The 24,770-nt window shown below is 37.8% G+C and overlaps 1 protein-coding gene across 1 annotated transcript in view; it reads left to right on the top strand.

The window, feature by feature from the left end:
* MOCOS (molybdenum cofactor sulfurase) overlaps nt 1-24,770 on the top strand; it is a 205,435-nt gene that overhangs the window by 102,014 nt on the left and 78,651 nt on the right. Inside the window, exon 5 of the mRNA XM_054285191.1 lies at nt 20,097-20,173. Within this exon, the coding sequence (XP_054141166.1) occupies nt 20,097-20,173 (77 nt within the window). The remainder of the gene's footprint in view (nt 1-20,096; nt 20,174-24,770) is intronic.

Below are 24,770 nucleotides of genomic sequence, written 5' to 3' on the forward strand. Positions count from 1 at the left end.
GAGTGATAAAACCCTGAATCCTTTTGATCCTAGCAATTTGATTACCATTTAAAATGAGGATTTCTTTATGACTGAGAAGTTCAAAGTTTGTCTTCTCGCTTTCAGCATTGCCTTATAGCAGCATCCTAGGAGAATAAGACCTTCTTGGCATATATGAGATGCATCAGTAATAATCCTGTTTGCAGAAACCCTGCATGGGTGGAAAATGTCAACATTCAGACTAAGTGTGAATGTTTTGCAGGGTTTTTTTTTATAAATTACATTTTTATGATCTTCCTTTTAAGATTATTCTAAGGAACTGTTGGCTCATTATTCTGTTTTCACTCCATTGTTTTTTCTGGTTTTGTTTTGCAATCCCCTGATTATACTTCACTCTTAAGAAAAGCTTCAGAGAATGCTCTGTATTTACAGTGTGAATTATGATTCTGCCAGTGTGCATAACAATTACATTACAAATATTTCCTCAGCCATTTGATAAAGACGCAAATTAAGAAAAATAATTACCATTACAATTACAATTATATATAATTACAGTATATTCAATTTAGTTTATCTCTAACCTCCTCTTGCCATAATGTGTTCATTATTGAAGAATGAGATTTTAGCTGACTGTGTTGGAAGTAAACATGGATTTTTCTGTCATTTACAATGTATGTCCTTTGAAAGAAGAGTTTTATCACCAGAAAATAATACAGTTTAGGTGATTCAACTTCAAAGCAGCCTCCTAGATGAGAATTTTGTTGTTGTGTGTGGAGTTTACTCTTCATTGAGTTAGAAAGACTGTTCACTCCTGAAAATGCTACTTCCTTAAATATAAATTATTTTTACCTGGGCAAGCATAGTTAATTTGTACTTGTGCAATAAAAGAGATTTATGGCTGCTGGATTGACTAAATACAGTGGATGCTTTTCCAGAGAAGCACAGTCTTCCAGAACATGGAGTGAGGATCCATTGTCTCTGAGAGGGAACAGTGCAGAGACTTACTTAGCATTATGCCCTTATTTAGCATAAATATTAGCCTTAGGCTAATCAGTATGTACCAAGACACCTGAGGAGGTAGAACAGCTAAGATATGCCAGCTTGCTTTGTTTGCTAAGAGCAAGTATGTACATACCTGCTGTTCACAAGAGCTGCACCTGCACTGTCTTGCTTTGGAAGGATTCATTTCTGAAAAGAAAAAGTGGAGAAGCAAGTAGAAAAAAGAGGATTGTTTACTTTTTCATTTTATGTCAAGAAATGCTCTGTGGTCCTCCACTGCTGCTGTGTCTGACTCAAAGTGCTCAAATTATATTAGCAAGACCATGTTACCTGCTCACGGGCCTCTCAAATGGTACAGTTTTGCTGACAAAAAAGGCTACATACAGCAGAGTGTGTGTGGTGCTATTGTTGTTTATAATGCATTTATTTGGTATCTTCTTCATGTTGCCTTCAAATAGTCCCTTGATACTTTAAGCATTCCTCGCGTATGTTAAGCAGTCATGTTAATTTGTGCTTTTCAGAGGCTCTGAGACTAAATATTTTCATTTCTCTACTCACTTTAGGGAATTCTTGTCCTTTTCCAGATGACATTCTGTTTTTAGACAGTCGCTCTGTGCAGCTTTGTGTCTTAGATGTACACAATACTGATTATTTGCTCTTCATTATTCAGTCTGCAATCTGCCAGTGTGCTGTGACTCTGTAAAGGAGTAATAGCCTCTGATTCAGTGTGATTTCTCCCAGGTAACAGGCAACAGGATGAGAGGAAATGGCCTCAGGTTGCTCTGGAGGAGGTTTAGATTAATAATTGGGAAACATTTCTTCACTGAAATGTTGGCCAGGCATTGAGATAGGCTGCCCAGGGAAGTGGTGGATCACCAACCCTGGTAGTGTTCCAAAAGCATCAAGTGTCACAGTGGTGGATGTGACACTTGGGGGTATGTTTTAGTGGTGAACATGGCAGTGCTGGGTTAGCAGTTGGACATGATCTCAGAGGTTTTTCCAACCTTTATGGTTCTATCATTTTGTGTCCAAAGGAAATACTTAGAATTGATTTGTGTATATGCTAATCTCTATTTTTCAATTTCCATCAATTTTTTGTTGTACTTATGCCTTTGTTAAACTCTGAAATCCAGCATTGGTCAGTTGGCAGAACAGTAGCTACTCCCAGCATTTGAAAACAAAACCCAAATACAGCTCCCATTTTTGTATCTCAAAATTGAAACTGCAGCTCTTGTCTGCTTAAGCTCCAGTTCACTTTTGTAAAGCAGGAGAGCAGTATTTATTTTTGGTAAGTGTATTCAAAAAGGTCAGTCAGATCTTCACTAAGATTTGGTTTTAAATAGTGGCTGAGGAAAATGTAAATAAAGATAAATTTACAGCAGCATTTAGGTTAATGTACATTGCTTGTATTTCATTAGCATCTATGCTAATGAAAGGTGACATGGAAGGACACAAGGTATTAATTTACAACCTGCTCACAGTGGTTAGCACAGAGCTGACCCACCATGCAGACTGGTGTGAGGTTGCTGGAGGAGCTGAATGGTTGAATGTGTTCCTGAGCTGGTGCTGGTGAGCAATTGTTAGGAAAGTGTCCAGTTTATTCTGATCAGGATAAACATTGATGACATATCTCACAGGTATATAGGAAAGAAATCTGAAATTACTCAACTCACATTTCTTCACATCAATGGATGATCTGCATGATTTAACTTGGTTGGAAACTGAGCAAAGTGCCATGTATCTGCCTAAAAGCAGGGAAGTCAAGAGGACTCCCATAACTTTAATGAAAAAGTTAATTTTTATGTTACTTTTTAAAATTAAAAAATAGCTTCAATCTTTTGGAGAAAAAACGTGCAAGTAAAGGCAGCACAGCAGATGGCACCTGTTAGACCAAGGAGAAGTGCAAGTTCTGAAGAACAGTGAACTTAGATATAGGCACCAATATTCCATGAGAACCTCTCGTGGTAGCAGCCAGCAATTTGTATCTGCCAGTCTCTCCAGAAAATTCCCCAGGCACCTTCTCCCTCTGTGGACGTGGGTGTTATGAGTAGAAAAAGGCAGCATGGTGCTTTTTCTCAACCTACCTGCACACTCTTCTTGGTGTCATCTATCTGTGTGCAGAGGGAGGGAGTAAGGGAAAAAGGAGTCACAAATTCTGATTACAGTCCATGATAAATTTGTCCACAGAAGTTGTTGCTGCTAGCAGGAGTGTCATTGGAACAATTCAAAAGCTCAAAGGCTCCACTTAAAATTAGTGGCCAGACTCTCCAGGCCTGTGGCCAAGTGCTTCTTAAGTGTGGAATTTTGCCAGGATCTCTCTTGTTAATCAATATCCATCTCTGTGGGTAGTTGTCTTCAGTTCCATCATTGGTGTTTGTTATTATGGTAACAGAAGGTGGTAAAAAAGTTCCTTTTGCATAGCTTAAAATTTCCCAAGTTTTTTTTGTCGATGATGAGTGTGCCTACATCAAACGTTGTACCTCTCAAAAATCTTCCACTTATCTCACTAATTTATTCTAGTTTTCTCAAGGGAGTCTTTGAAATGGCTCCGGTGTGTTTGAACACCAGAATTTTAATGGATGCCATGTTGGTTAATTGAACAAATACTTTAGTCTAGTAGTATTAAACTTCATGTCTGCAGAGCTGAATTCTAATAACAAATGTAGCTTTAGAAACATTAGCAAATGCAAAATTACATTAGTTATAATGTTCTTAACAGTGTATTATCAGATATGTCCCTTCCCCCAAAAATATAAAGTATTAGCCAGAAAATAGCCTAAAGACCAGTAGTTTGCTAAATACCATAAAAGCTAGAGAATATGGTTGCTATGAAAACAGTTATTTTCATAGGCTACAAGTCAAAAGAAATTTTAGATTTTTTGCAGTTCAGATATGTCAGCAAGATATTAGTAATATTTATTTCTTTATACCAAAGCAAGGACAATTTCGATTTTTTTCTACAAGAATGGCAGCACTTTCAGCATTAGGTTTGTTTTCAGAAGAATTTGTGGACAACTGTTTTTTTAATCAGAGCCTATAACTGTGTCCCTCAAGTGTGTTTGGGTTTAGGAGGATAAGATTACAACATGTTAGTAAATTTTATGTGCATTGTCATATGTACACAGAATACAATATGGCACAGTGAGAAACCAAAACAAAGTAAATAAATTCTGTTGAGAAGTTTGAATTTTATAGATGCTTTCAGCATGCTGCAGCATGAAAATAATATCCCCAAGTGAACTGATTTTCTATGTGTGTGTACAGGTTTTCTTAAACTAGACCTTGCATCTAGATTTGGACTGAATGTTGAGACTTTTTCATTTTAGCTATGCTAACTATGAAAATAATTAACATATTCTTGTTTCTCACCATGCCTGATATTTCCCTGGTGAAAACACGTAGCAGTTAGTTACCTTTGTCTAAGGTCATCACAGTCCATATATGTAAAACTACGGCTTTCCTTTTCAATCTGAGGTCATGTACAGCAGCTCTGTGCTGTGCTGGGACACAGCTCCTCAGGGCAAGCATGCACATTCATTGCCAGTGACAAGATGCACAAGCATTCCAGTAAATACACAATGGGGACCCCCTGACAGTAGAAAATTCTTCAGACCACGTCTGAAGTGAAAAGAAAATTAATGTAGTGGCTACAAAGAGAAAAAAACAAGCCAAACAAAAACAAACCAACAAAAACACCCCCAACACAACAAACTAGAACGGCTAAGACTTGCCTTAAAATACCCTGAGCTGTCTGTCTATGGCATCCAAAGTTATTAATTTTTTCTTTCCCCCAGGATCTGAGGTTTCAATCTTTTGTGTGTATGTACACATTGAAAAGAAAGATATTTCTTCAGAAACTGTACCAGAAAGAACAAAGACTGTTTATTCCCTCATATGGTTAAGCTGCCCTATTAATGTCAGTTTTTAATTTTATCCTTTGGATTTCTCATTAGCTTTACAACATGTCTAGATTATTTAATTATTATGTTTCAGCTTGTAGATGACATAAGATTTAAGAGCTTTTGCTGGGCTCTAGCAAGTTGTCGCTACATTTTGCCTGAAGCTGCTTTTGTATAAAATAATCTTTCCATAGTTAACATTCAGGATACTCTGCAGAGCATCTTAAGAAGACTTAAATGCTAAATAACTGTCACATAGCAAGCCTTAGTATTATTGCACTAAATTACATTGCAAGCAGTGTGATAAACAACATCATAATACTTTGACACATTCATCATTAATTATAACGGAAATCTAATCTCAACTGGATTTTTTTCAGTAATTATAACCAGTAAAGCAAACATTAACATACTCGGGGAAGGGAGGGTGAAGGAAAGAAGTCTTCTGAAGGCATAGCTGATATATCAAAATACTGAATGGGCTGACAGTCTTATTAGGTTTTTATGTGGGGGTTTTTACATATATTAAGAGATTAAAAATCTGAAATACATTTGGAATTCATTATGTGAATAATAATTTTAAAGGCAAAACTTTTCAGAGACCTACTGGTTGTGTCATTTTAAGGTAACATATGACGTTCCAGATTTCTGCTGTCTTACATAGAAGACTAGTGTTGAACTAAATTTTAAATCAGGGATCCTTCTGACCACCAAACATACTCTCTGGGTGGTATTTCAGCCTTCATACTAATAAGTTTCCTGTATTTCCCTAAAAATTTTATATTTTATTTTTGAATAGCAACTCTATGTACCTTTTCACTCCAAATTCACATTTATTTTCCACTCCAGAACTTTTTGCCTTCGGGGAGTTCCCGTTCTGCTGGTGCAAACTCTTTTCCTTTGTGTTGGGCAATCTGGGAGTCTGACAACTAAGCTGAGGGTAGCAATGCTTTTTGCTGCTTCCCTTTGTGCTCTGGTGCACCACCACAGCACCCTATTGGCCCAGTCAGAGCTCATGGCAACTCAAGAATGAAATTTTTGCTCTCTTTGCTATCTTTTTAAGACTCTGTTTTAGCAAAGTACTTTATTTCTTGTGTAGTACTAAGCATACTTTCAATTCTGAGTATACTTTCCTCTGTATATTATGAATTCCCTGCATAGAAAGCTACCTGCTTTCTGCCATTTCCAGTGGTTAGCAAGTCTGACGAGAAGATATGTACATTTTGTCAACTATATGTACTGTATTTGGAGCAATGTCACCTGGTTCTCCTATTGGATATTTCTACTCACACCAAATATCTTCACTGCCTATTATTTTACAATCATCAGTTATCTGGCTGCATGTCCCTGAAATATCTATATGCTCTATCTGAAAAATCAAACTAGTGGAAGGGAAAGTAGGTTCATTTCAGCCCTGCTTAGTCTTTGGTTGTAAATGAACTATGAGAAGGTTTATTTACAGAAAACATACCAATTTTTCTCTGGTGGTGGGTGCAATTTGGTGAAACTTGCATGCAAATATTTTCTCTTACACTTACTGCAACACTGCCTATAGCATTTACAAAAACTCAATATATTTTTGTCCAGGAGAATTATAGACTCATTTAGAGCTGAATTTTAAAAGTGCTTCTGTTCATAAGAAGCAATAGATGACTCGCTGTATTGGTGCATGCTGAGTTTTTGAAATGAGTGCTTTATATTACAATGTCACTTTACAATTTTTCTTTCTTCATGAGTCTTTTGTGTCTGGTATGATTGAAGCAGAGAGATTCCCTGTACTCTGAAGTGAAAGAAAACATGAATGCAGGTGGATATTTCCACATTTACTGTGTTAGCATCATCTTGTAAAATTGTACAGCTGTCAAGATCACCTTTTACTTCTGTGATGATCAATGTAAATAAAATTATCTATTTATTCCTCACCACCATCAGCAGAGACCCTCCTTATGGAAGCATAGGGAGCTAGTGAATACACCACATTCACAGGCTGGCAGAATCTGCTCACAAATTTACAAGAAGGGAAGCCCTGTCAGTACGAGCATTTCTTTTGCTCTTATCTCAGTAGTCTCTTACACAGCTGATGTTGAGCAAGATGGTGTCACTGTATTTGCATGTCAAATGGAACTGACTTGGTCACAGGAAAACCATCAAGAGGGATGACTCCAGAGTTTTCAGGGGCTCTCAAAGTAACTAATTTGTGCAATTGTATTATTTTCACATGCGGTTTCAGAAAGTAGAAGGAGTTGCTATTTTGGTGTTTTCTTTTTTTTTGGATTCTTGGAGGGGGGCAAAAACTTTTTGGGTCGTGTAATCAACCTATTCATGGCCAAATACATGCACACTGTGTAATCCCCTCTTTATACTGAGCTTGTGTGCAGAATGAGGGGTATACCTTTGGAACAGGGGAAGGAGGATGTGTTGGTTTTGGTTTGGTCCTGCTTCTTTGCTTGGGAAATGTTTCTATGATCTCGTGTCTTGGATGTTTACAAACTTTCAATTTGCAGTCTACACTACCTTGTGGTCAGTTTGGTCATTTAACTACATTTTCAAGCTGTTTTTCCTTCCTGGTTACTACTCACCTTTTCCATCTTTAGATCTACCAAGCAATTCTACTTAGATTTGAATTTCCATACTAAGTGAACCAAACACTTCTCTAAGATGTGCTTTCCTTTTCTCTGTTCATCATATACAGCCTGCCGCAGAAAATCTTATCAAACCTTTATTAATGGTGTTCTTATTTTTCTATCCATAAGTCCTAGCATGTTTTCCTGTTTGTCATCCTGATGGCTGATAGCTGATCTGATAGACTGACAAATCTAATATTTTGGATGACAGTCCTCCAGTTCATGACAAAAGTTAATGTCAGTAATCCCTCAGCGCATAATAGGGCTTATGCATGATGATGTACTTATCATACATTATAGCATATTATACATTTAATCTCATTTCTGTTTTTAGGGTTTTCAACATTATCTGTTTCCTACTGCACGCATTATACAGCCCCCATCTCCAGCACTGACAGCCTCCAGATTTGACTTCAGCAGCCCAATTTATTTTCACATTCCGACCTTATATGCCAAGATCATGACTGAGACTACTAAAAGAGATACTTGTCCCAAAGCCAGTGCTCAAGGAATTAAATGGGAAACCTTTTCCAAGCATAATAGTACCCCTTTCAGCACAATTTCTTGGCCTACTGTTCCACTCTTCTAATATTCTTTGTTCTACAATAGTTCATCATATGACACTAGAGGTAATGTTTTACTGAAATCCAGATAAATTGGTTCTGCATTTTACCTAAAAAAATCTTTACCTAGAAAAATAATGTGCTTTTAAAATGGCAGCCTCTCTGGGATTGATTTTCCATTGGCACAATCCATGATACAATTGAACATGCTTTTATTTATTAATTTAATTGTGCTTTCATTCAGGACTTGTTTTCAGAACGTATATAACACTGAGTTCAAGATAACAGATGTGTTGTTCCCCGGATAACTCTGCTTCCCTTTCTTCAGTAGAAATACTGTGTTTTCTGGTTTCCATTCTTGGTCTGAAAAATTTGCTTACTGGCCTGTGTTTTTTGTCTTAGGAACTTTTTCATGCCAACTTCTTATAATTCTGGAACATAGTTCATCTATCTGCCTGTGTTCAATTACACTTAAACCTTTGTAACGAGTTTCCACACCAGTTGCAATAACTTCAGTTTTGATACTTTCTATACACTTTCAGCCATGAGTCACCCTCTCCTGACCTGCTTTTCATCAGTCCTTCTTAAAATCTGAGTCCAAATACTCAGGTAGTTTTCAGACTTTTCCACCAGCTCTTTGCTTCTTGAATAACAATCATAATAATTTTCTTTTTCTTTTTATTTATTTTTAAAAGATATCTATATGTTATTATATATCATTAATATTTTCTATTGTTTTTATATGAAGAATAGTTCACTGTACAGTTAGATTTGTTTTGTCAGGGCTTGGCTCCTGGAATTCTCACTTTATCCCTGTTTTTTCTGTCTTTCCAACAGTAGCTTCCTTCCCTGAGCAGCACTTCTTCTGATTTCATGTCATCATTAATAAGAAGTACTAACATTTCTTATAAGAGAAGTTTTTTTTAGTGCAGGTTATTACTGGAGGCTTTCTGTAAAAGTTCATTTTCTTTATTTCTTTCATACTTTTGGGATGCAAATTCCATCTATTTTTTAACCTCAACATCAAGTTAACTGTAAGTCTCCTCTTTATCTAAGTATTTGATGATTTCAGTTCAGTTTTCCTGGCCAAGTAGCTTCATTAATGTCTCATTTTGCCCCGTCCCATTCAAAATATCATTTGAGATTGTTTATCCATCTGTGACACGTAAACCTGTAATTCCTCTGACAAAGGTTTCAATAAGTCAAAGTCTCCTATTGTGTATTGTATAACAGTTTGTAAAAGCCATTTTCAGGTAATTATTTTATTTTAGAAGGGGTTTTTTGGGTTTGGCTCTGATATTAAGCAATAATTGAATGTGACCATTTCTGTTATCTTGGTTTTACTCGAATAAAAATGATTTTATTTCTGTGAGAGTGATAAAAAAGTATCTCTTGGACCCAAAAACTTTTTTTCCTATATATCTACATAGCCGATAGCAGAATCTTAGCAACTAGTCCTTTTTGTTTTGAACATCTCACCAAAGGCATTTCAATTCAAAACATTTCAGTTTTCTTCATTGCTGTCTCTCCTATATTTGTCTGTGTTTTCTTTAACATGATTTCTGTTTGTGATTGTTTTTCTACCCCATGCTAATAAGGTTGTGTCCTAGAGTGGCTCTAATCCCTCCATTTTGTAGCCCATGTACTTTGTCTTAGCATATAAACATCTCTGCCTTTTTTACTCACTCATTATCCTGTTTTCTGTTTGGGTGATAGCTGGGGATGATATTGCTTGCATAACAAATGCTTCTATGAATATTAAGGTTTTTATTTCTCTATTGATGCACACACTCCTAGCCCTCTGCTGTTCCTTTACCCTGTTTCCTCAGCTGCATGACTCATGCTCTTTTCTGTCAAAGTCAGGGACAGGAGTCATCTCCCTGGGCTCCCTTCTTCAAGCATCAGCAATGCCTGGTAACATGCCAGAATTTTCCTGACTTCTTGAAGGAATTGTTAGTTCAGATGATGCTTTCTTCTGGATTAGGATGACTCGAGGATTTCCAGAACTTCCTCCAGTTACTGACCTTATCAATGCAGGTCCAGGACAACTTTGATTATATGAGGACATGAAATTCCCGGGGTCTCCATCACTGTGCTTCTGTTGGAGGAGGGGCATGGAAAGGGTTCTTGACTTTCTTCAGTATAAAGTGCAAACTGCTTAAAACAGTAAGAAATTAGGAGTTTCATTGCACTTTTCATTGCACTTTTCACTGCTGTGAATTCAATTTTCTGGAAATTTGTACCTCCCAATACCCAGTCCATGCTTGGAAAATCAGTTAAAGTTGATCCTTGGAAAGAAAAGTTGCTTACTTCTTAACTTTCCAGTCTTCATCACTGAGGTACTACCTGTTGACCTCACAAGGTAGTATGAAGTATTAGCAGGCCTCGCAGCAATGCTGAAAAATAAAAAAACATTGGAAGAAATCTGAATATTATAGTCCCAAAGAGGAAAAACAGCTTGCAGTAAACCAGGTAGTTACCAGGTTGCACCTGATTTGGTGTAGCAGACCTTACTATACAATTCTTTAATTTTTTTCAAGCATGAAAGTGGTGCAGAAGCAGTAAGGGTTTTTACTTGTGAAAGTCTTAGTTGATTGTATCTCCTAGGCATAATAAGGCTACTCATATACCTTAGAATGTTTTATTAGCTAAAGTCTTCCTTGTATTTGTCTTGTCCCATTCTTCTTTGATGATTTCACTGTTACCACAAAGGTCTCAAAATGCAAACTAGCCAGTAAAACCGTATTCTGAACCTAAGCTGTTTCATAGCAGTAATTTAATAATGCCAGTTCTGTCAAGCTGCCAGCCTTTCTGGATACACAGTGTTGTTCCTACATATATAGCCTACATTAAACTGACTTTAGCTGATTAGTGCTCACTTGTTAGTACTTGTAGTTGCTGTATGCCACCAACTACAATAATTTCCCATACATGCATGTTCAAATCAGAAGTAAAAGACAAAAGCACTGATAGCATTATTCTTGCTGACACCTATGAAATATTCAGCACATTCATGAAAGCTTCTGAAATCCACCTAACTCATTCTATATTGCAAAAACAAAAATTATTTCCTGCTTGTACTTTATCTGAATTAGTCTAGCACCTCCAAGTCCACCACTGAACCGTGTCACTCTCTGCCACATCTAGACAGCTTTGAAATAACAGGGATGGTGACTCCACTACTTCCCTGAGCAACCTGTGCCAAAGCTTGACAACCCATTCCATAAAGCAATTTTTCCAATATCCAATCGAAACCTCCCATTGTGCAACTTGAGGCTGTTTCCTCTTGTCCTGTCGTTTGTTACTTGGGAGAGGAGACTGACCCCCACCTGGCCACAACCTCCTTTCAGGTAAGCTGTAAAGAGCAGCAAGATTCCCCCAACACCACTTTTTCTCCAGGCTAAACAATCCCTGATCCCCACCTTTTCCACTGGGCAGCTTTCCAGCCAGTCTGCCCCCAGCCTGTAGCACTGCCTGGGTTTGTTGTGACCCAAGCACAGGGCTCAGTGCTTCACCCTGTTAAATCTTGTACAATTGGCCTGTCCAGGTCCCTCACATTCCTGAGCACACATTGGGTCTCTGTCTTACAGACAGTGGCAACATTTGAAGTTCCTTACGTTAGTTTTTGGGTTGCCACAAAAGACAAGCACATCTTTCCCAAATGTGCTCAACACAGAGTGATTTAACATGATGGTCCTAATTCACAGCTCCCAATGCATTCTGCTAATCTTGGCTATATGATGGCTGTGAAAATTACCTCTGGAAAGAATTTTTTTGCTAGAGAAAGAAGTGGATGACATCAGAGAAATTTTTTCACACCCGCACCCATCCGTACATGTTACCGATAAGTAAGGCTTTATAAAGCTTTATTTATCAGTAACACACTCCCTAAGTGAGCAAATAAAATGCTCGGAAGTCTTGCTGAATTCACTTTTATCTGAAGCAGAAGTAAAGTTCATACATCTCAGCAACCCGTTCTTCGAGGCACAGACCTTTGTACAGAATGGAGACCACCCGTTGGAAAGCACTCACAGGGATTTTTCTCCATTATCTGAGGATAAGTTACTGCTAACCTTATCCAAGGTCACTGCTCTGGGCCTGCCTCACTGGCACTCACCATTACACAGTCCTATTTTTAGGTGTAGGTTTTTAAGACTGAATTTATGTTCAAGTGCATCCATTTTTGTCTGCCAATTTTTAAACTGATACTTCAATTTAGATCTTTAGCAGTTAATTACAAAGTTATTCTTTATCCCAAATCTACCTGTTTAAGGATGAAAGATTACATCTCAATCGTCATGAGGAAATAAACAAATCTGTTTATAATGTACATAGAAAAATTGTTACGGCTGGTCAGATTCTTGCCTATGAAAAATTTACTTCCAGAATTTCTTTCATCCTTTCCTACCTCCTAAGGAGAAAATCAAAGAAGGGGCTTTGAATTTTTATTAATGATTCATTACTCATAGCTGATCAGTGAACAGTTTATGCAAATACACTTTGCAAATTGCTCACTTTAACTATTACTTGGGGTTATATGTGGATATTACTTTCCCATGGGAAGCAGAGGTATGAACATTTGGATTATTGATATATAATCATGGGAGTATAATGCATATCAAATGTTAAATCCTCAGACAGATACAGAAATCATTTGCAATACGCCTGCTCACACTGAATTGCACCTTAATGGGGTTCTTGTTGACATTAATAAGTTACAAGTCAAGATGAATGAGTATAAATTGCTAGCTAACAAGCTGATAGTTGAACATATTATTCTTTGAGGGTAGTCAACCAGCAGGCCTCATGTTCCTAAAGACTTAAATTTAATATACCTCAAGGAAATATCCTTTTGTGTAATGGAATTTAAAAGAGAAAGATTATTTTTGTTTCTCCCCATCTGCCACAGCAATGCAATGAAAATATATTGGCCCATTTTGTGAACTTGGAACGGAACTTTTGGCCTGTGACATGCAGTGCCTTGGTTGATTTGCAACCAATGACTTCTAGTGGGGAAAAAAGAAAGTAATTTTGTCATTATTTTACTTTGGAGGGCCCTTGTAGGGGTTGGCAGGGGGAGTATGTTATCCCTGAGATATGATTTATTCATTGTTTCAGAGCTCTGAGGAGCTGATAATCTACAAAATCACAGTGTGTCGCTCAGACCAATTTGAGTAACAGGCTTAAGGATTGCTAATCTTTTCAGTGCAAATGGGGAAGGTTTTTCTAGATATATATAGTGAGCAAAGTTACCAGCTAGGAGTTTATCAAATTGTACTTAAGGGAGAGATGCACAGAGACATGTGAAAAATAAAAATGGATTGATTTATTAATTCAATTTTCTTCTCCACAAGTGGCTGGTTTTAGGGCACTGGATCTCCTTTCATTGAATGAGAAGAAATCACTGTTCATGATTGTGTAATTTGCCACTAACAGAGGTAAAATGGGGGTTGCTGAAATGGTGAGATAGGTGTATTATTCTGAGGTCTAACATCTATTACTGCCCTCCTACCATTTAAATTCTTGGCTTTCTATAGTACGCTCCAGTGCAGATAATTAAACAAATGTTAGATAATTACGAAAGAATGGTTTAATAGTAGCATATGTGTCTGTAACAACAGGCTACCTCCTAATTTTATTTACTTGCTTCAGTGGCATTCACTGTGTGAAAAAAAGTGAATGCCATTGAAGCAACAAGTATTTAGTCAAAATTGAGTGTGTACCTGAGGTTAGTCATCTGTTGGTCATATCATATTCCAAAGATTTTATTAGTAGAGGATCAAAAAGCCCACAGACAAATGCTTGGGCTTGAGAGATGCTGCCTTAAAGTTCAATTCTTAGTGTTAATGTGACCAGGATTTCCCCCAGTAAGAAAGTGACTAATACAGTCAATTAGCAAATTGCTAAAAATGAAGAGTATCACCTGTGGGAGACAAAGCCAGGCAAAGGGAATCCTGTCCTCTGGAGACACACAAATACCCTGGAAAAGTACCTGAGAACTTTGTCTCCGGAGGAGTTGATGAAAGTTCTAAAGAGCAGAGCAGGGCCCTAAAGGTTTTGTAGCCTAGTAATGATATATTTTGAATTAAAGAAAAGCAAAACAAATATCGGTCCTTCTGCAAATGTTGGGTTTTGATGTTGGAAAGCAGTGAGACCAATTAAAATCTGTTCCCCTGCTAATATCAGAGATGGCAATTACTAACCTAAGAACATGAATATGACTGAAAACAGTCTGTTCCTACAGCCATGAGCTTCATGCTGTATACCCTTGGTGCTGTTGTAATTCCAGAAAATGTTGCTTTATAATAAACATGAAAAAATATAAAATGTAAAAATTGAATTTGCCGGGACAGATGTTTCATGTGGTGGTGATATGGAGTATCTGTTAGAGCTGAAAAGTAGCATCTGAAGGAACTACTTTTAAATGCATACCAAGAACCTCTCTGCATTGTTGTGTTTTTTAATTAGATGAAAATAAATGAATTGAAAAGATGAAAGGAACTCATGTAACATTTCACTTCAAAGGGCAGCTCCACTCTTGAGGAGTGTTTAAAAAAAAAAGAAAGAAAAAAAAAAGAAAGAAAAGCAGCTTATTCAAGAAATATGCATTCTCTATGGATTTGGTTTTACCTGCTTTAGAAACTCGGGAATGACTTCTGTTCATTTGACCTGAATGGAGTCATTACCCCGGTGTAAGGGAGAGTGGCAGCTGGCTGACAGTGATGTTCCCTCCGTGCTCCTTCGCTGCACTTTGCATTGACTCAGCAATGCTCTCAAATGAGCAGGATTGTTTTTGACCTTGTGATGGGATTTTTATCAAAGTTTCAGTGCTCTGGCCTGTGTTCTGGATAGGAACTGCACATATGGAAGTGTTCCTTAGCTGCCTCCCAAGGTGAGAACTAGAACACCATGTACCAAGTGTATACATATCAGTGCGTGCAGCCTGGGAAACAGACAGGAGGAACTGGAGCTCCATGCCTAGTCAGAAAGTTATGATATTGTAGGAATAACTCGAACATGGTGGGACAACTGGCATGAGCAGAGTATTGTAATTGATAGTTGAGGGCTCTTTCATAAAGACAGGTAGGGAAGAAGAGGAGGAGGAGTCACACTCCAAGTTAAAGAGAGCCTTGAATGGACAGAAGCAGTGATTATGGAAGCCTTATCTAATGCCTCTGGCTCAAGATCACAGGAGTCATCTTCGAGGAGGATCTCACAGGAGGTCTCTGCTATTCACCTCCAAACCAAGGCAGTAAGTCCAACAAAGCAATATTTGGGTTGCCTAAATGAGCTTCAAATCACCAAGAACCCTGTTCTTATGGGTGACTTCAACACCCTAAACATTTATTGGAAGAACAATAGCTAACATATCATTTATCAAGTTTTGGAAATGTGTGGAGAACCACTTCTTTATACATATGGTAGCTGTGCCTGCTGGCAAAGAGGCACTGCTGGATTTGCTCCACAAAACCCAAGAAAAACTGCTTTCATTTATATCTCAGTTAGCAATGTTTCTTTGATCACAGTATTGGGGAGTTTAGGATCTTGCTGAGCATGCTGAAGGTGACTAGTAAGACAAATGGTTAGATTTTAGAAGGGAAACCTTATCACTATATTCCAGTATTTAAAGGGTGGGTACAAAGAAGATGGAAACTCCCTTTTGTTCAAGGACTCACATGGGAAATATGGGGCATAATGAGTACAAGCTACTCCTGAGGAGATTCTGACTGGACATTCCCAATGAAAACAATCAGCCATTGGAATAGTCTCCTCAGGGAAGTGATGAATTCCCCAGCATTGCACACTTTTAAGATGTGCCATCTTGTCTAGACCATGCTTTTGCAAAAAAAGGTTGGACCAGATGATTCTTGAGGTTCCCTCTAACATGGTATTCTGTAAATCTGTGACTGTGCACAGATAGAATGTCTATACATCTAGATTTACTCTATCTGCACAAATGAATTGGAAAAAGCGCAAAACCATAAAAACCCCTCAAACAACTCAGTCACTCAAATCAGCATTCCCAGTCCAGAAGCAGATGCTTCCAACCAAAACACCTAAAAGCCAGCCCTTGTATACTTCTTATATGCAGAATACCTTATATTATGAAAGATATTTCACCACCTCAGCATTGGTTGATTGGTCTTGAGGGAATTTCTGAAGCCTTAAGCCAGTGCTGTAAAACTCCAGGGTAATATTTTTGCCTTCCAACAAATTTCCTCTAAGTCCTATTTTCAAACATGAAGGGGGTTTTTTAGCCCTTCAGCAGTTTATTTCAAATCACATCTGTCCAGGCCAGAATTCTTGTCATTCTATTTCTGCATAAAGGTGCCCTGGCTAAGGGCAGGATTAATTGAAACTGCCCAAGATGTCACGGTTTCCTTCTGTGTTTCAGTTACCCTGAAGTGTGGGATGGTGACATTAGAAAATAGCATTTATATGCAGAAGTGTAACAGAGAAGATCAGTTGAATAAAGATTCAAAGAAAGACTAGCCCATCTCCATCCCTGGGAGGATCCTAAAAGGCAGGACTACTCACTGTAAAGCAATACTTTCCTCTTGTGACTCAAACGTTTTTGCTTCTAAAAGCAGTGACTTGGAAAGGGAGAGCAGCTCATCAGCTTCATAACTCCTGGACAGATGTTAGGCACGCTGCTCTGTTCTTTGTTATGCCACGAGTTGCTTAGTCAGTTTGTCAGATAGCAATTGGATGTGAAATGCTATTAGCGCTTCACAAACACAATCAGCTAAGCAACTGAGCTCATCCCAGACATGATTAAGTGAGATCAATTATAATAAGAACTAGATAAGAGAGGTAAGCTTCTTGTTCCTTGGGTTGGTATTCCACAGTATTAGCCTTTGTAAGTATCCTTTATACATCATCAGCTGCAAAATCTTGATTACTACAGGAAGTGGCTTCCAGACTAGCATTCAAATGAACTTCATCCTGAACTGATTATTCTAACACTGCAACTGCTACTGAGTGGGGAAACAGTTCATTTGAAGCATCAATTGCACCAAGCAGAAAAATAACCACTGAAGACAGTGTTTTGCAATTTAAGGAGCATGTTTCTTCTCAATCTTTAATACAGTTAAATATTTTGAGGGAGAGCTCTTTGTGTCCCAAGAAGGGAGCAGCTGCCCTTCATAGCATCATGTTTGGCCATGGCACTACTGCTATAGCACTTAAGGCTTAATGTGCTGAATATCAGAATTGATACAGTATTCCTGAAAATTTTGACATGAAGCTGAACACCAGGTATTCACTAAATCTGGAGGATTTATGAGAGTCAAGTGCACTGGAAGTAGTGTAGATATACATATTATAGGAATAACAACATATTCTTACTTTGTTAAGCAGAACAGGAAAGCTGGTAATGTAAGAATAGAGGGGGCCCTATGAACAAACAAAATAGAAGAGAGGAATGTTGCAAAATAGTCCATGTCTAAATTGTAGAAAGAGAGATGACTTGCCCATATCTTTGAGCAGATATTTTTAGCATTATTTTCATTTCTTTTGTGTCTTCTGGTGCTTGCTATGGAGCTCCCAGGAGATACTTTTGTTTGTGATATGGAAGGACTAAATGCAGGATGTATATCATGCCACAACAATTGGCCTGTTCTGGAGCATAAGGTTTGACCAAAAGCCCACAGCTCTGTTTACTTTCTTTAATTTGAGAGAAGACTCCTAAGCTCTGAATTATTTTCATAAAAATATTTAAGATCTTAGAAGAGTGAAGTGACATGGTCCATGCATATCTCCTATTGTGTAGCATTGGGTGTACTTCAGTTGTCTGCTTAGCTAATAATCAAATCTGATATACAGAAATACAATTGTCGTCTCCTCTTTTGCTATGGGTACAACTCAGATGTCTTTGATAATCTACATTGGCACGTTTGTTGCCCTTTCAAGTGCTTTTCTACAATTTTATCACTATGATAGTGATAAAATTGTTGGGAATTGTGCAGTCTCCTTGATGGGCGCAGTGCCAGTGTCTCTGCTCTGGTCCAGTTCCCAGTGTTTTGTTTGCTTTGCTGGCCACTGTGAGTAACTGAGCAGAGCAGGTCAGTTCCCCCTCAGGGACCCTCTCTGTAATCTCTCCTTGGCAGACATGTGGGACTGCTGTGACCTTTTCTGCAACCAGAGCAAAAGGTTTCTGTGCTCAATTCCAAAACAACTGTTAGCCTCTGCCTTATCTTTTCTTCCTCATCCTCCCAGATTTTTTATGGCTTTTTTGGCAGAGTAATGCTTCCCTCAGATACTGGTCCACAGGTCTCTGTGATAATATTCCTGGTGTTAGGCCTCTATCGAATCACAAATGGCCCTTTTACATTTCATCACTGACAACCAGCAAGATTTCTTCTCTAAAGTTCAATATCAATTATTAATAATTAGTAGGGAAGATTCAGACATTTCTATAGATTCTATGGCCTATGCTATGTTAAAATATGTGAACATAAGTTTTCTCTTTTGGATCATTCATCCTTGTAGTGCTGCACCACTTTTCTCTTATCACATGGTTTATAAATATTTGCTGCCTCTATCTTCTTTTGCTGCTGCTGAACATATTATCGTATATACACAATACTATTGCATTTTTTTTTTTTTTTTTGTGTGGCCCTTTATCAAAGATTTTTGGAAGGTTAATATGTTCTTTACCTGCTGATGTCACTTGCAGTGTTTAAAATATTTGATAACTATAGAAAAATAAAATAGGAAGTAAGAAAAGTTATGATAGAAGTGAGAGCTATTATGTTATTCTATTGATGTTTATTTTATTAAAGAAAAAGCATTTGATATAAGACATTTTTAAATTTTGAGCCTTTTCACAAGACATATTTAATTGTGGCACCAAAAGCTTTAAACATGCACTATGAAAAATTATGCATCCAAGAAAAAAAATGTAATCCCCTATTTTCTGGTCTAAAATGTGTATTTAAAGTATTTTTGCCCAAAAGTGTGTGTCTTACGTTCCACCTTGTCCACTAATTCTTCAATGTAGATATCATCTGATCTTTCCAAGAAAGATCCAAGGAACACCAGGTCCCTCTGGAGGTCTCATCCTCATGGTTGAATGATGAGATTTAGGGTGGGTTCATTTCCAGCATTAACTGTTACAGTTTTGGGCATAGTTCCTTCCTGAGAGACTTGCTGTGACCCCAGGTTCAGCCTTTCAAAGTATTGAGTTCTCTACAGTTCTAACTTCATCAGTTGCATTATTCTGCATTCTTCTTTGTGGTGAAGCAAAATGAATGATTTCTCCTTAAAACTTCTTGTGGACTGTGCTGCGCACAAAGCCTAAATGAAACATTTTGATGCTTCCCTGGTGTCTCTTCTGGTCCCTTGAATACTTTTGTGCATCAATTCCTGAGTACAATCTCACCTTGGAGCTTCACTTTCTCCTCTTGGACTGTGGGAATGGCCGGAGTAGTTCATAAAATTCAGTGGGTTTGCTTCTATTTGGTGTTTCCTTTAAAAGATGATGGTAGGGGATGCACCCCTCCTCCATCCATGTATAATGCTCTTGTTGCCGCTTAGATAAAAATTAATTTCCAGGAGAAGATAACAGAGGGAGATTTGTTAGTGATCTCTTTGTCTGATTCCTTTTGGCACCAGATTACTGGAGCCTTCTAACTCAACTGTGTAAATACATCAGGGGGTGGGGGGCTGGACACAAGTCTCCACCTGTCTTCTCACCTATTCCCTAAATTCTCAGAAGGTAAATTTTGGTTTTGACATTAGCTCATGACACATAACTGTCAACCATTACTTTAATGTAGGTTAGTACATAGTTACTCTATGTAGGAGAAAATTATGTACTTCTATGTGCAAGCAACTGTTTATGTGGACCTCTATTGCTTTGAGGAAAATATTTTTCTGCTACAAGGCTGGCAGATGAATCCCTAAGGGAAGAGTTTCCACTCTGCAAGTTAGAATCACTGAATATAAAAATAATAACTCTTAAAATAGATTTAAAATTGATACTATACCTGCATGTTGTATTTACTGTGCTCATTTATTCCATTCTTTAGGTTTGAAGATGGTACAGTCTCTTTTCTTGATATCATTGCTCTGAAACATGGATTTGATGTTCTGGAAAAACTCACAGGTCAGTTAATATAACTCTAATACTGAAGACTGCAGTTCCGGATTTATGCTCAGGGCACAGGTCTGATCATATTTCTTATGGCTCTAGCTTAATTTTCCTTTCTAGTTTTACTATCTATGTTCATCATTGTGAAGATGAGACTTCAGTGTAACTGGCTTATTCACATGCTCCCTGTTGGATTATTCTGGCCTGGTTTGAAAGAAAAAAAAGGGTCCAGAGTGTTCTGGATATGCAAGATTTGACTACATCTCATCTGCCTCACACTGACAAAGATGCAATAGGAAAGTAACACTAGAAGGTAGCTGAGTGACTCACACTGTTTGAGTCAACCTTTGAAGCCCCTGGAGCCAATGCTGAAGTCCCAAATAAAACTTCAAGCCAGAACCTGTATGTGAAGGGTGATACTCATGTGCTGTGAGAAGGCACATTCCCTCTGGGACAGACTGCTGCTTGTCTGGCTCAGCACCCCAAAAGCACAATCTCTCTGTGTTTGCTGCCATGGGGCAGGGACTCTCCTGAACAGAGCAGGAGATGACACCTGGCCAGGGAAGCTGGCACCACAGGCTGTGCAGATGCACCATGGCATGTTTCCACATGTAGAATGTGCCAGGTTAACAAAGGATGTTCCTGAAATGGGTTTCTTGATCAGGTACATGTATTACTTAATGTGTAATGTCTGAACCTCCCTTCTCCAGTGCACTCTTCGATTTCCTATATAAAGTCATGAAGTGCATAATGATGTAAAAGATGCCTGAGTCCAGAGAGACATGGGCTATGTACTTTTCAGGTTAGTGTAATTTCAGCTAGTGTCTGTGGAGGTTTATTGTCATGATTAATCTGAAGGATTCTGGTTTCTTCTTCCTCCCAGTGCAAGGCTTCTGTGAGGAGTATTCTGCTAGAAGCTTCAGGTCTAGTTCATGTGGAAATCAATAGCAGTTTTCATCCACATCAATAGCCTGACTAAACCAGCAAGTAAGAATGTTTTATTTTATGTTGCTCAACATGGAGACCAGGGATCACTAACCCGCCTTTAGTATATGTTCTTGTAGTACAGAATGCTTCTCAAAAATGTGCACTCTTAAAAAAAACACATTCACTTGTAAAGAGGGCTTTGGTTTAATGTGTAGGAGCATTGCCTGCCATGAATGTGAGATTTTATGATAGCACCTCCTCTGTTGCATTTCTCATCCATCTTATTGGTGCCTATTTTAGCTAAACAATTGAAAAATCTCTTAATACTAGACTGAGGGGAACACTTAGCCCTGCATCTGAATGAAGTGGGTATCAGTGGATGACACAATAGAAGAGAGGCATAAAAAATAGTGTTGAGGTCTTTCAATTGTCAAAAATACGAACTGGCTCAAATTTTCATATTTACAATTCTTTCATAAAGAATGAAAGTCAAAAATTTGGGAATATTTTTTATTTTAAAAATTTAAAAACATTTTTTCCTACAGTGCTAAAATGTAGAAAGATGGGAAAACATCAACTGAAAGAACAAACAAGAAGAAACCTATATTGGAGAGGAGAAAATTGAAAAATTAACTAAAAAATTGTTTTGACAAATACTGTAATTATAAAATTTCAGCACTGCTGGTATGATCTAGGTACTTTAGTAGTGTCTAGTCAAATTCTGGAGTGCCACATTGAAAAGCAGAAGTGCCAGCACTGCTGGCAAATATATAAGAGATATAAGAGATATAAGATATTACATGAGAAATATAAGAGATTGGAGAAATCCATAGTGGAAGAAAAAATGGAATTCTAGAAAGGATTTTAATCACCACATGATCCAAGAATTTTCTGCAAAGTTGGGCTGGTCCTAGACCATTTTCCATGACCAAAGATGAATTGAGCTTTTGTTCCAGATAAGTAGGAACTTGAAACATGTTCATGTTAAAACCTTTGTGATTATGCTTACATAATCACAAAAATTTCCATGTGATGTGTTTTTGTTAATTAGAATTTAATCATACAGAAGGGAAATGAAACAAGCCACTCAAAGGCGATAGTAGAACATAGCCAAACTATGGTGATGTTTGGATTTTTTCCATCATAAAATGCATTTTTGTGCGTCAACTTTTCAAAGATGATGTGAAGGGTGGCTCAGCCATATCAGGTCTCTTGGATCTTCTGTCCTGGCTGTGAGACAAAGGTTTTGGGGGCCCTGCTCTTCAATTTGTGTGGACATTCAATGCTCCTGGCACAACTGATGCAACAAGAAATTCAGGGATTTGCAGTTGCCATTTCCTCTCACCATCCTTTTCTCCCCTGAATATCATTGACAACATGGAGTTTTGCAGATTATTTAATTTCTGTCAAAAGCACAGTGTTCCTTTTGAACAGTGATTATTAGCACTTGGGTATATACAACAAAGCCGTTGCATGCTGTAGAAGCAGTTCGTAGTCCAGAAGGACTGCAGATTTGTTTTAAGCCTCTTTATGCATATTTCTTCCACTTCAACTGTCAGAGTTTTCAGTGGCAAAATGCACTGTCAAATGTGAGTCACTTTTGAATCTCACTTTGCTGTAGCTACTGGAGCACTTGCTTTGCACTCCCCAAACACAAACAATGATTCTCATTCTGGACTGGAAACAGCCTAGAGTAGAAACAAGCAAAATAAACAAAATGTTGTTGTCATTAATCGTGTCCTAATGTGTAATAAAAGCACTGCTGAAGTTCTTTGGGGATATGCTCTAGCTGGAGTATTCTGGTATAATTATTGAAGATAGGGAAGAAAATCACTAATGGAAAGTAACTCAGAGTTTCAGTGTTAGTCAGTGTTGTGAAACATACTGATCAGTTTCTGACTCTGATATCATCTGAATACATCCTTGACCTATCTCAACTTCCATTTAGAACAATTTCCTGCAAGAATTGCATAATGATGTGCATGTGTATTTAAACCATTCCTGGAGGTCTTATGTCTATATGATTTTTAAACTTATGTTTTATGGTATGTATTTTTATTAGTAAATTTTCATCTGCTTTAAAAATGAAACTAAGACACATCATTTGTGCCGTACTGTTATAAGGTTTACTTTGATTATAATGTCTGTTCAGGAAACATTAATTCACTTCAGAAGAAAATATAATGTGTATGGGAAGAAATTTTAAAATGCAGTCTAAGTCTCCTAAGGATGATGAATTGAAAGTTGCTTCTAATTCAGCATATGCTTGATTGGTTGTTAGAGTAAAGGTTTCTTTGGCTTTCATAAAGACAATTGCACCACAAAACAGCCAAAGCATAATGTAGTGCAAGATGTCAAATGGTGATGGTAACTTAGTTTTTTAAATTTGTCTTTGGAACTTTTGCTGTATTTTGCTCTGCTCCATCAAGGACTGCTTGCAGTCAGTGATGGGATGTTTGGTAGCCTGCATTTAATAGTACTGCACAGATTCTCAGGTGTATTGTGTTTAAACACTTAAGGTTATATAAGTCATCCAGTTTAGGGGCCAGAAAAAACCAATGGTCTTCTAAGTACAATTGTCAGGGATTTCTGGGATTTCTTTTGGGTAGAGTTTGTGGCATCATCCTACTCTTGTCTGGTCACATCACCTGAACTTGGACCACATTGCTTGTGTATTTTACTGCTTTCATCCTTAGTGCTGGCTTCATTCATAGTTTTAATGGATTTGGGGGTTCACTAATGTGAATACCAACTGTACAGTCTAAATATTTTGCAAGCATGTGTATCTTTCTTTCTACATGTGGGATTATAATAAAAATGATGAGTTTCCTGTCTTACATCAGATGGCTGCTGTATAACTAAGCCATGGCCTACTAATGAGTCAGAACATCTACAGAGGAGTTGCCAGCACTTGTTCCCTTTTAGATTTGCAACATGAGATTGTGTTTCACTGTGAGGACTTTCACTTGTGTTTCATCTGTGTGGACACTGCTGAATACTTCCACTGAAGTCAGTGGGGCCATGAAAAGTCTAATATGGGAGATAGGAGAGGAATTGGGATATTTGAGTTCCTTTCCTTGGGCACAAAATTTACTTGACATTTATTAAATCACATAAATACTAATCTTAAGGGGAGCAGGGAGTTAGGTAACCAAATATGCTTTCAGATCTGCATTTAAAATCTGGATGGCATTTACCTTATCTTGCTGTCAACAAATGATGTCTGAGCTACCATTTTGATTCCCACTGAAATCAGTGGAATAGACAGTTACTTCACCAGCCTGATCCCTCTAAATTCGTTGAAATTTAGAATGAGAGGAGTTAAAGCCAGCAATATCAGCTCTTTTCTGTGTCTATTAAAGGAGCTTAGATGATTAGCTTAGTGTGGTATAGGGCATTTCTTTAATTTTATATAACTTTTCTGCTAATGATTCCTTTGGGACTAGCAAGCTGAACTACCAGATTAGTTAAGGTGGAAATAGTGTTTTGGGATTTTTTTTGTTTCCCTTAGATCTGCAGCTTCTTTTGAGCAGGGCAGGTTCTACATTTCCTGTGGCTGAAATAAACCAGTAAAGCATAACAGGAAATGTTCTGGAAGAACCCTGAGGGGAGGCTTTCTGTTTGTGAAGCCTTTATCTGTCCATTACTCTAGGAGTGATTTCTGATTCCCAACATATATTTCATG

This window comes from Melozone crissalis, unplaced genomic scaffold (assembly GCF_028551555.1).
Source record: "Melozone crissalis strain CALT ecotype California unplaced genomic scaffold, PUWL_Pcris_2 ptg000042l_1, whole genome shotgun sequence".
NCBI lineage: Eukaryota > Metazoa > Chordata > Aves > Passeriformes > Passerellidae > Melozone > Melozone crissalis.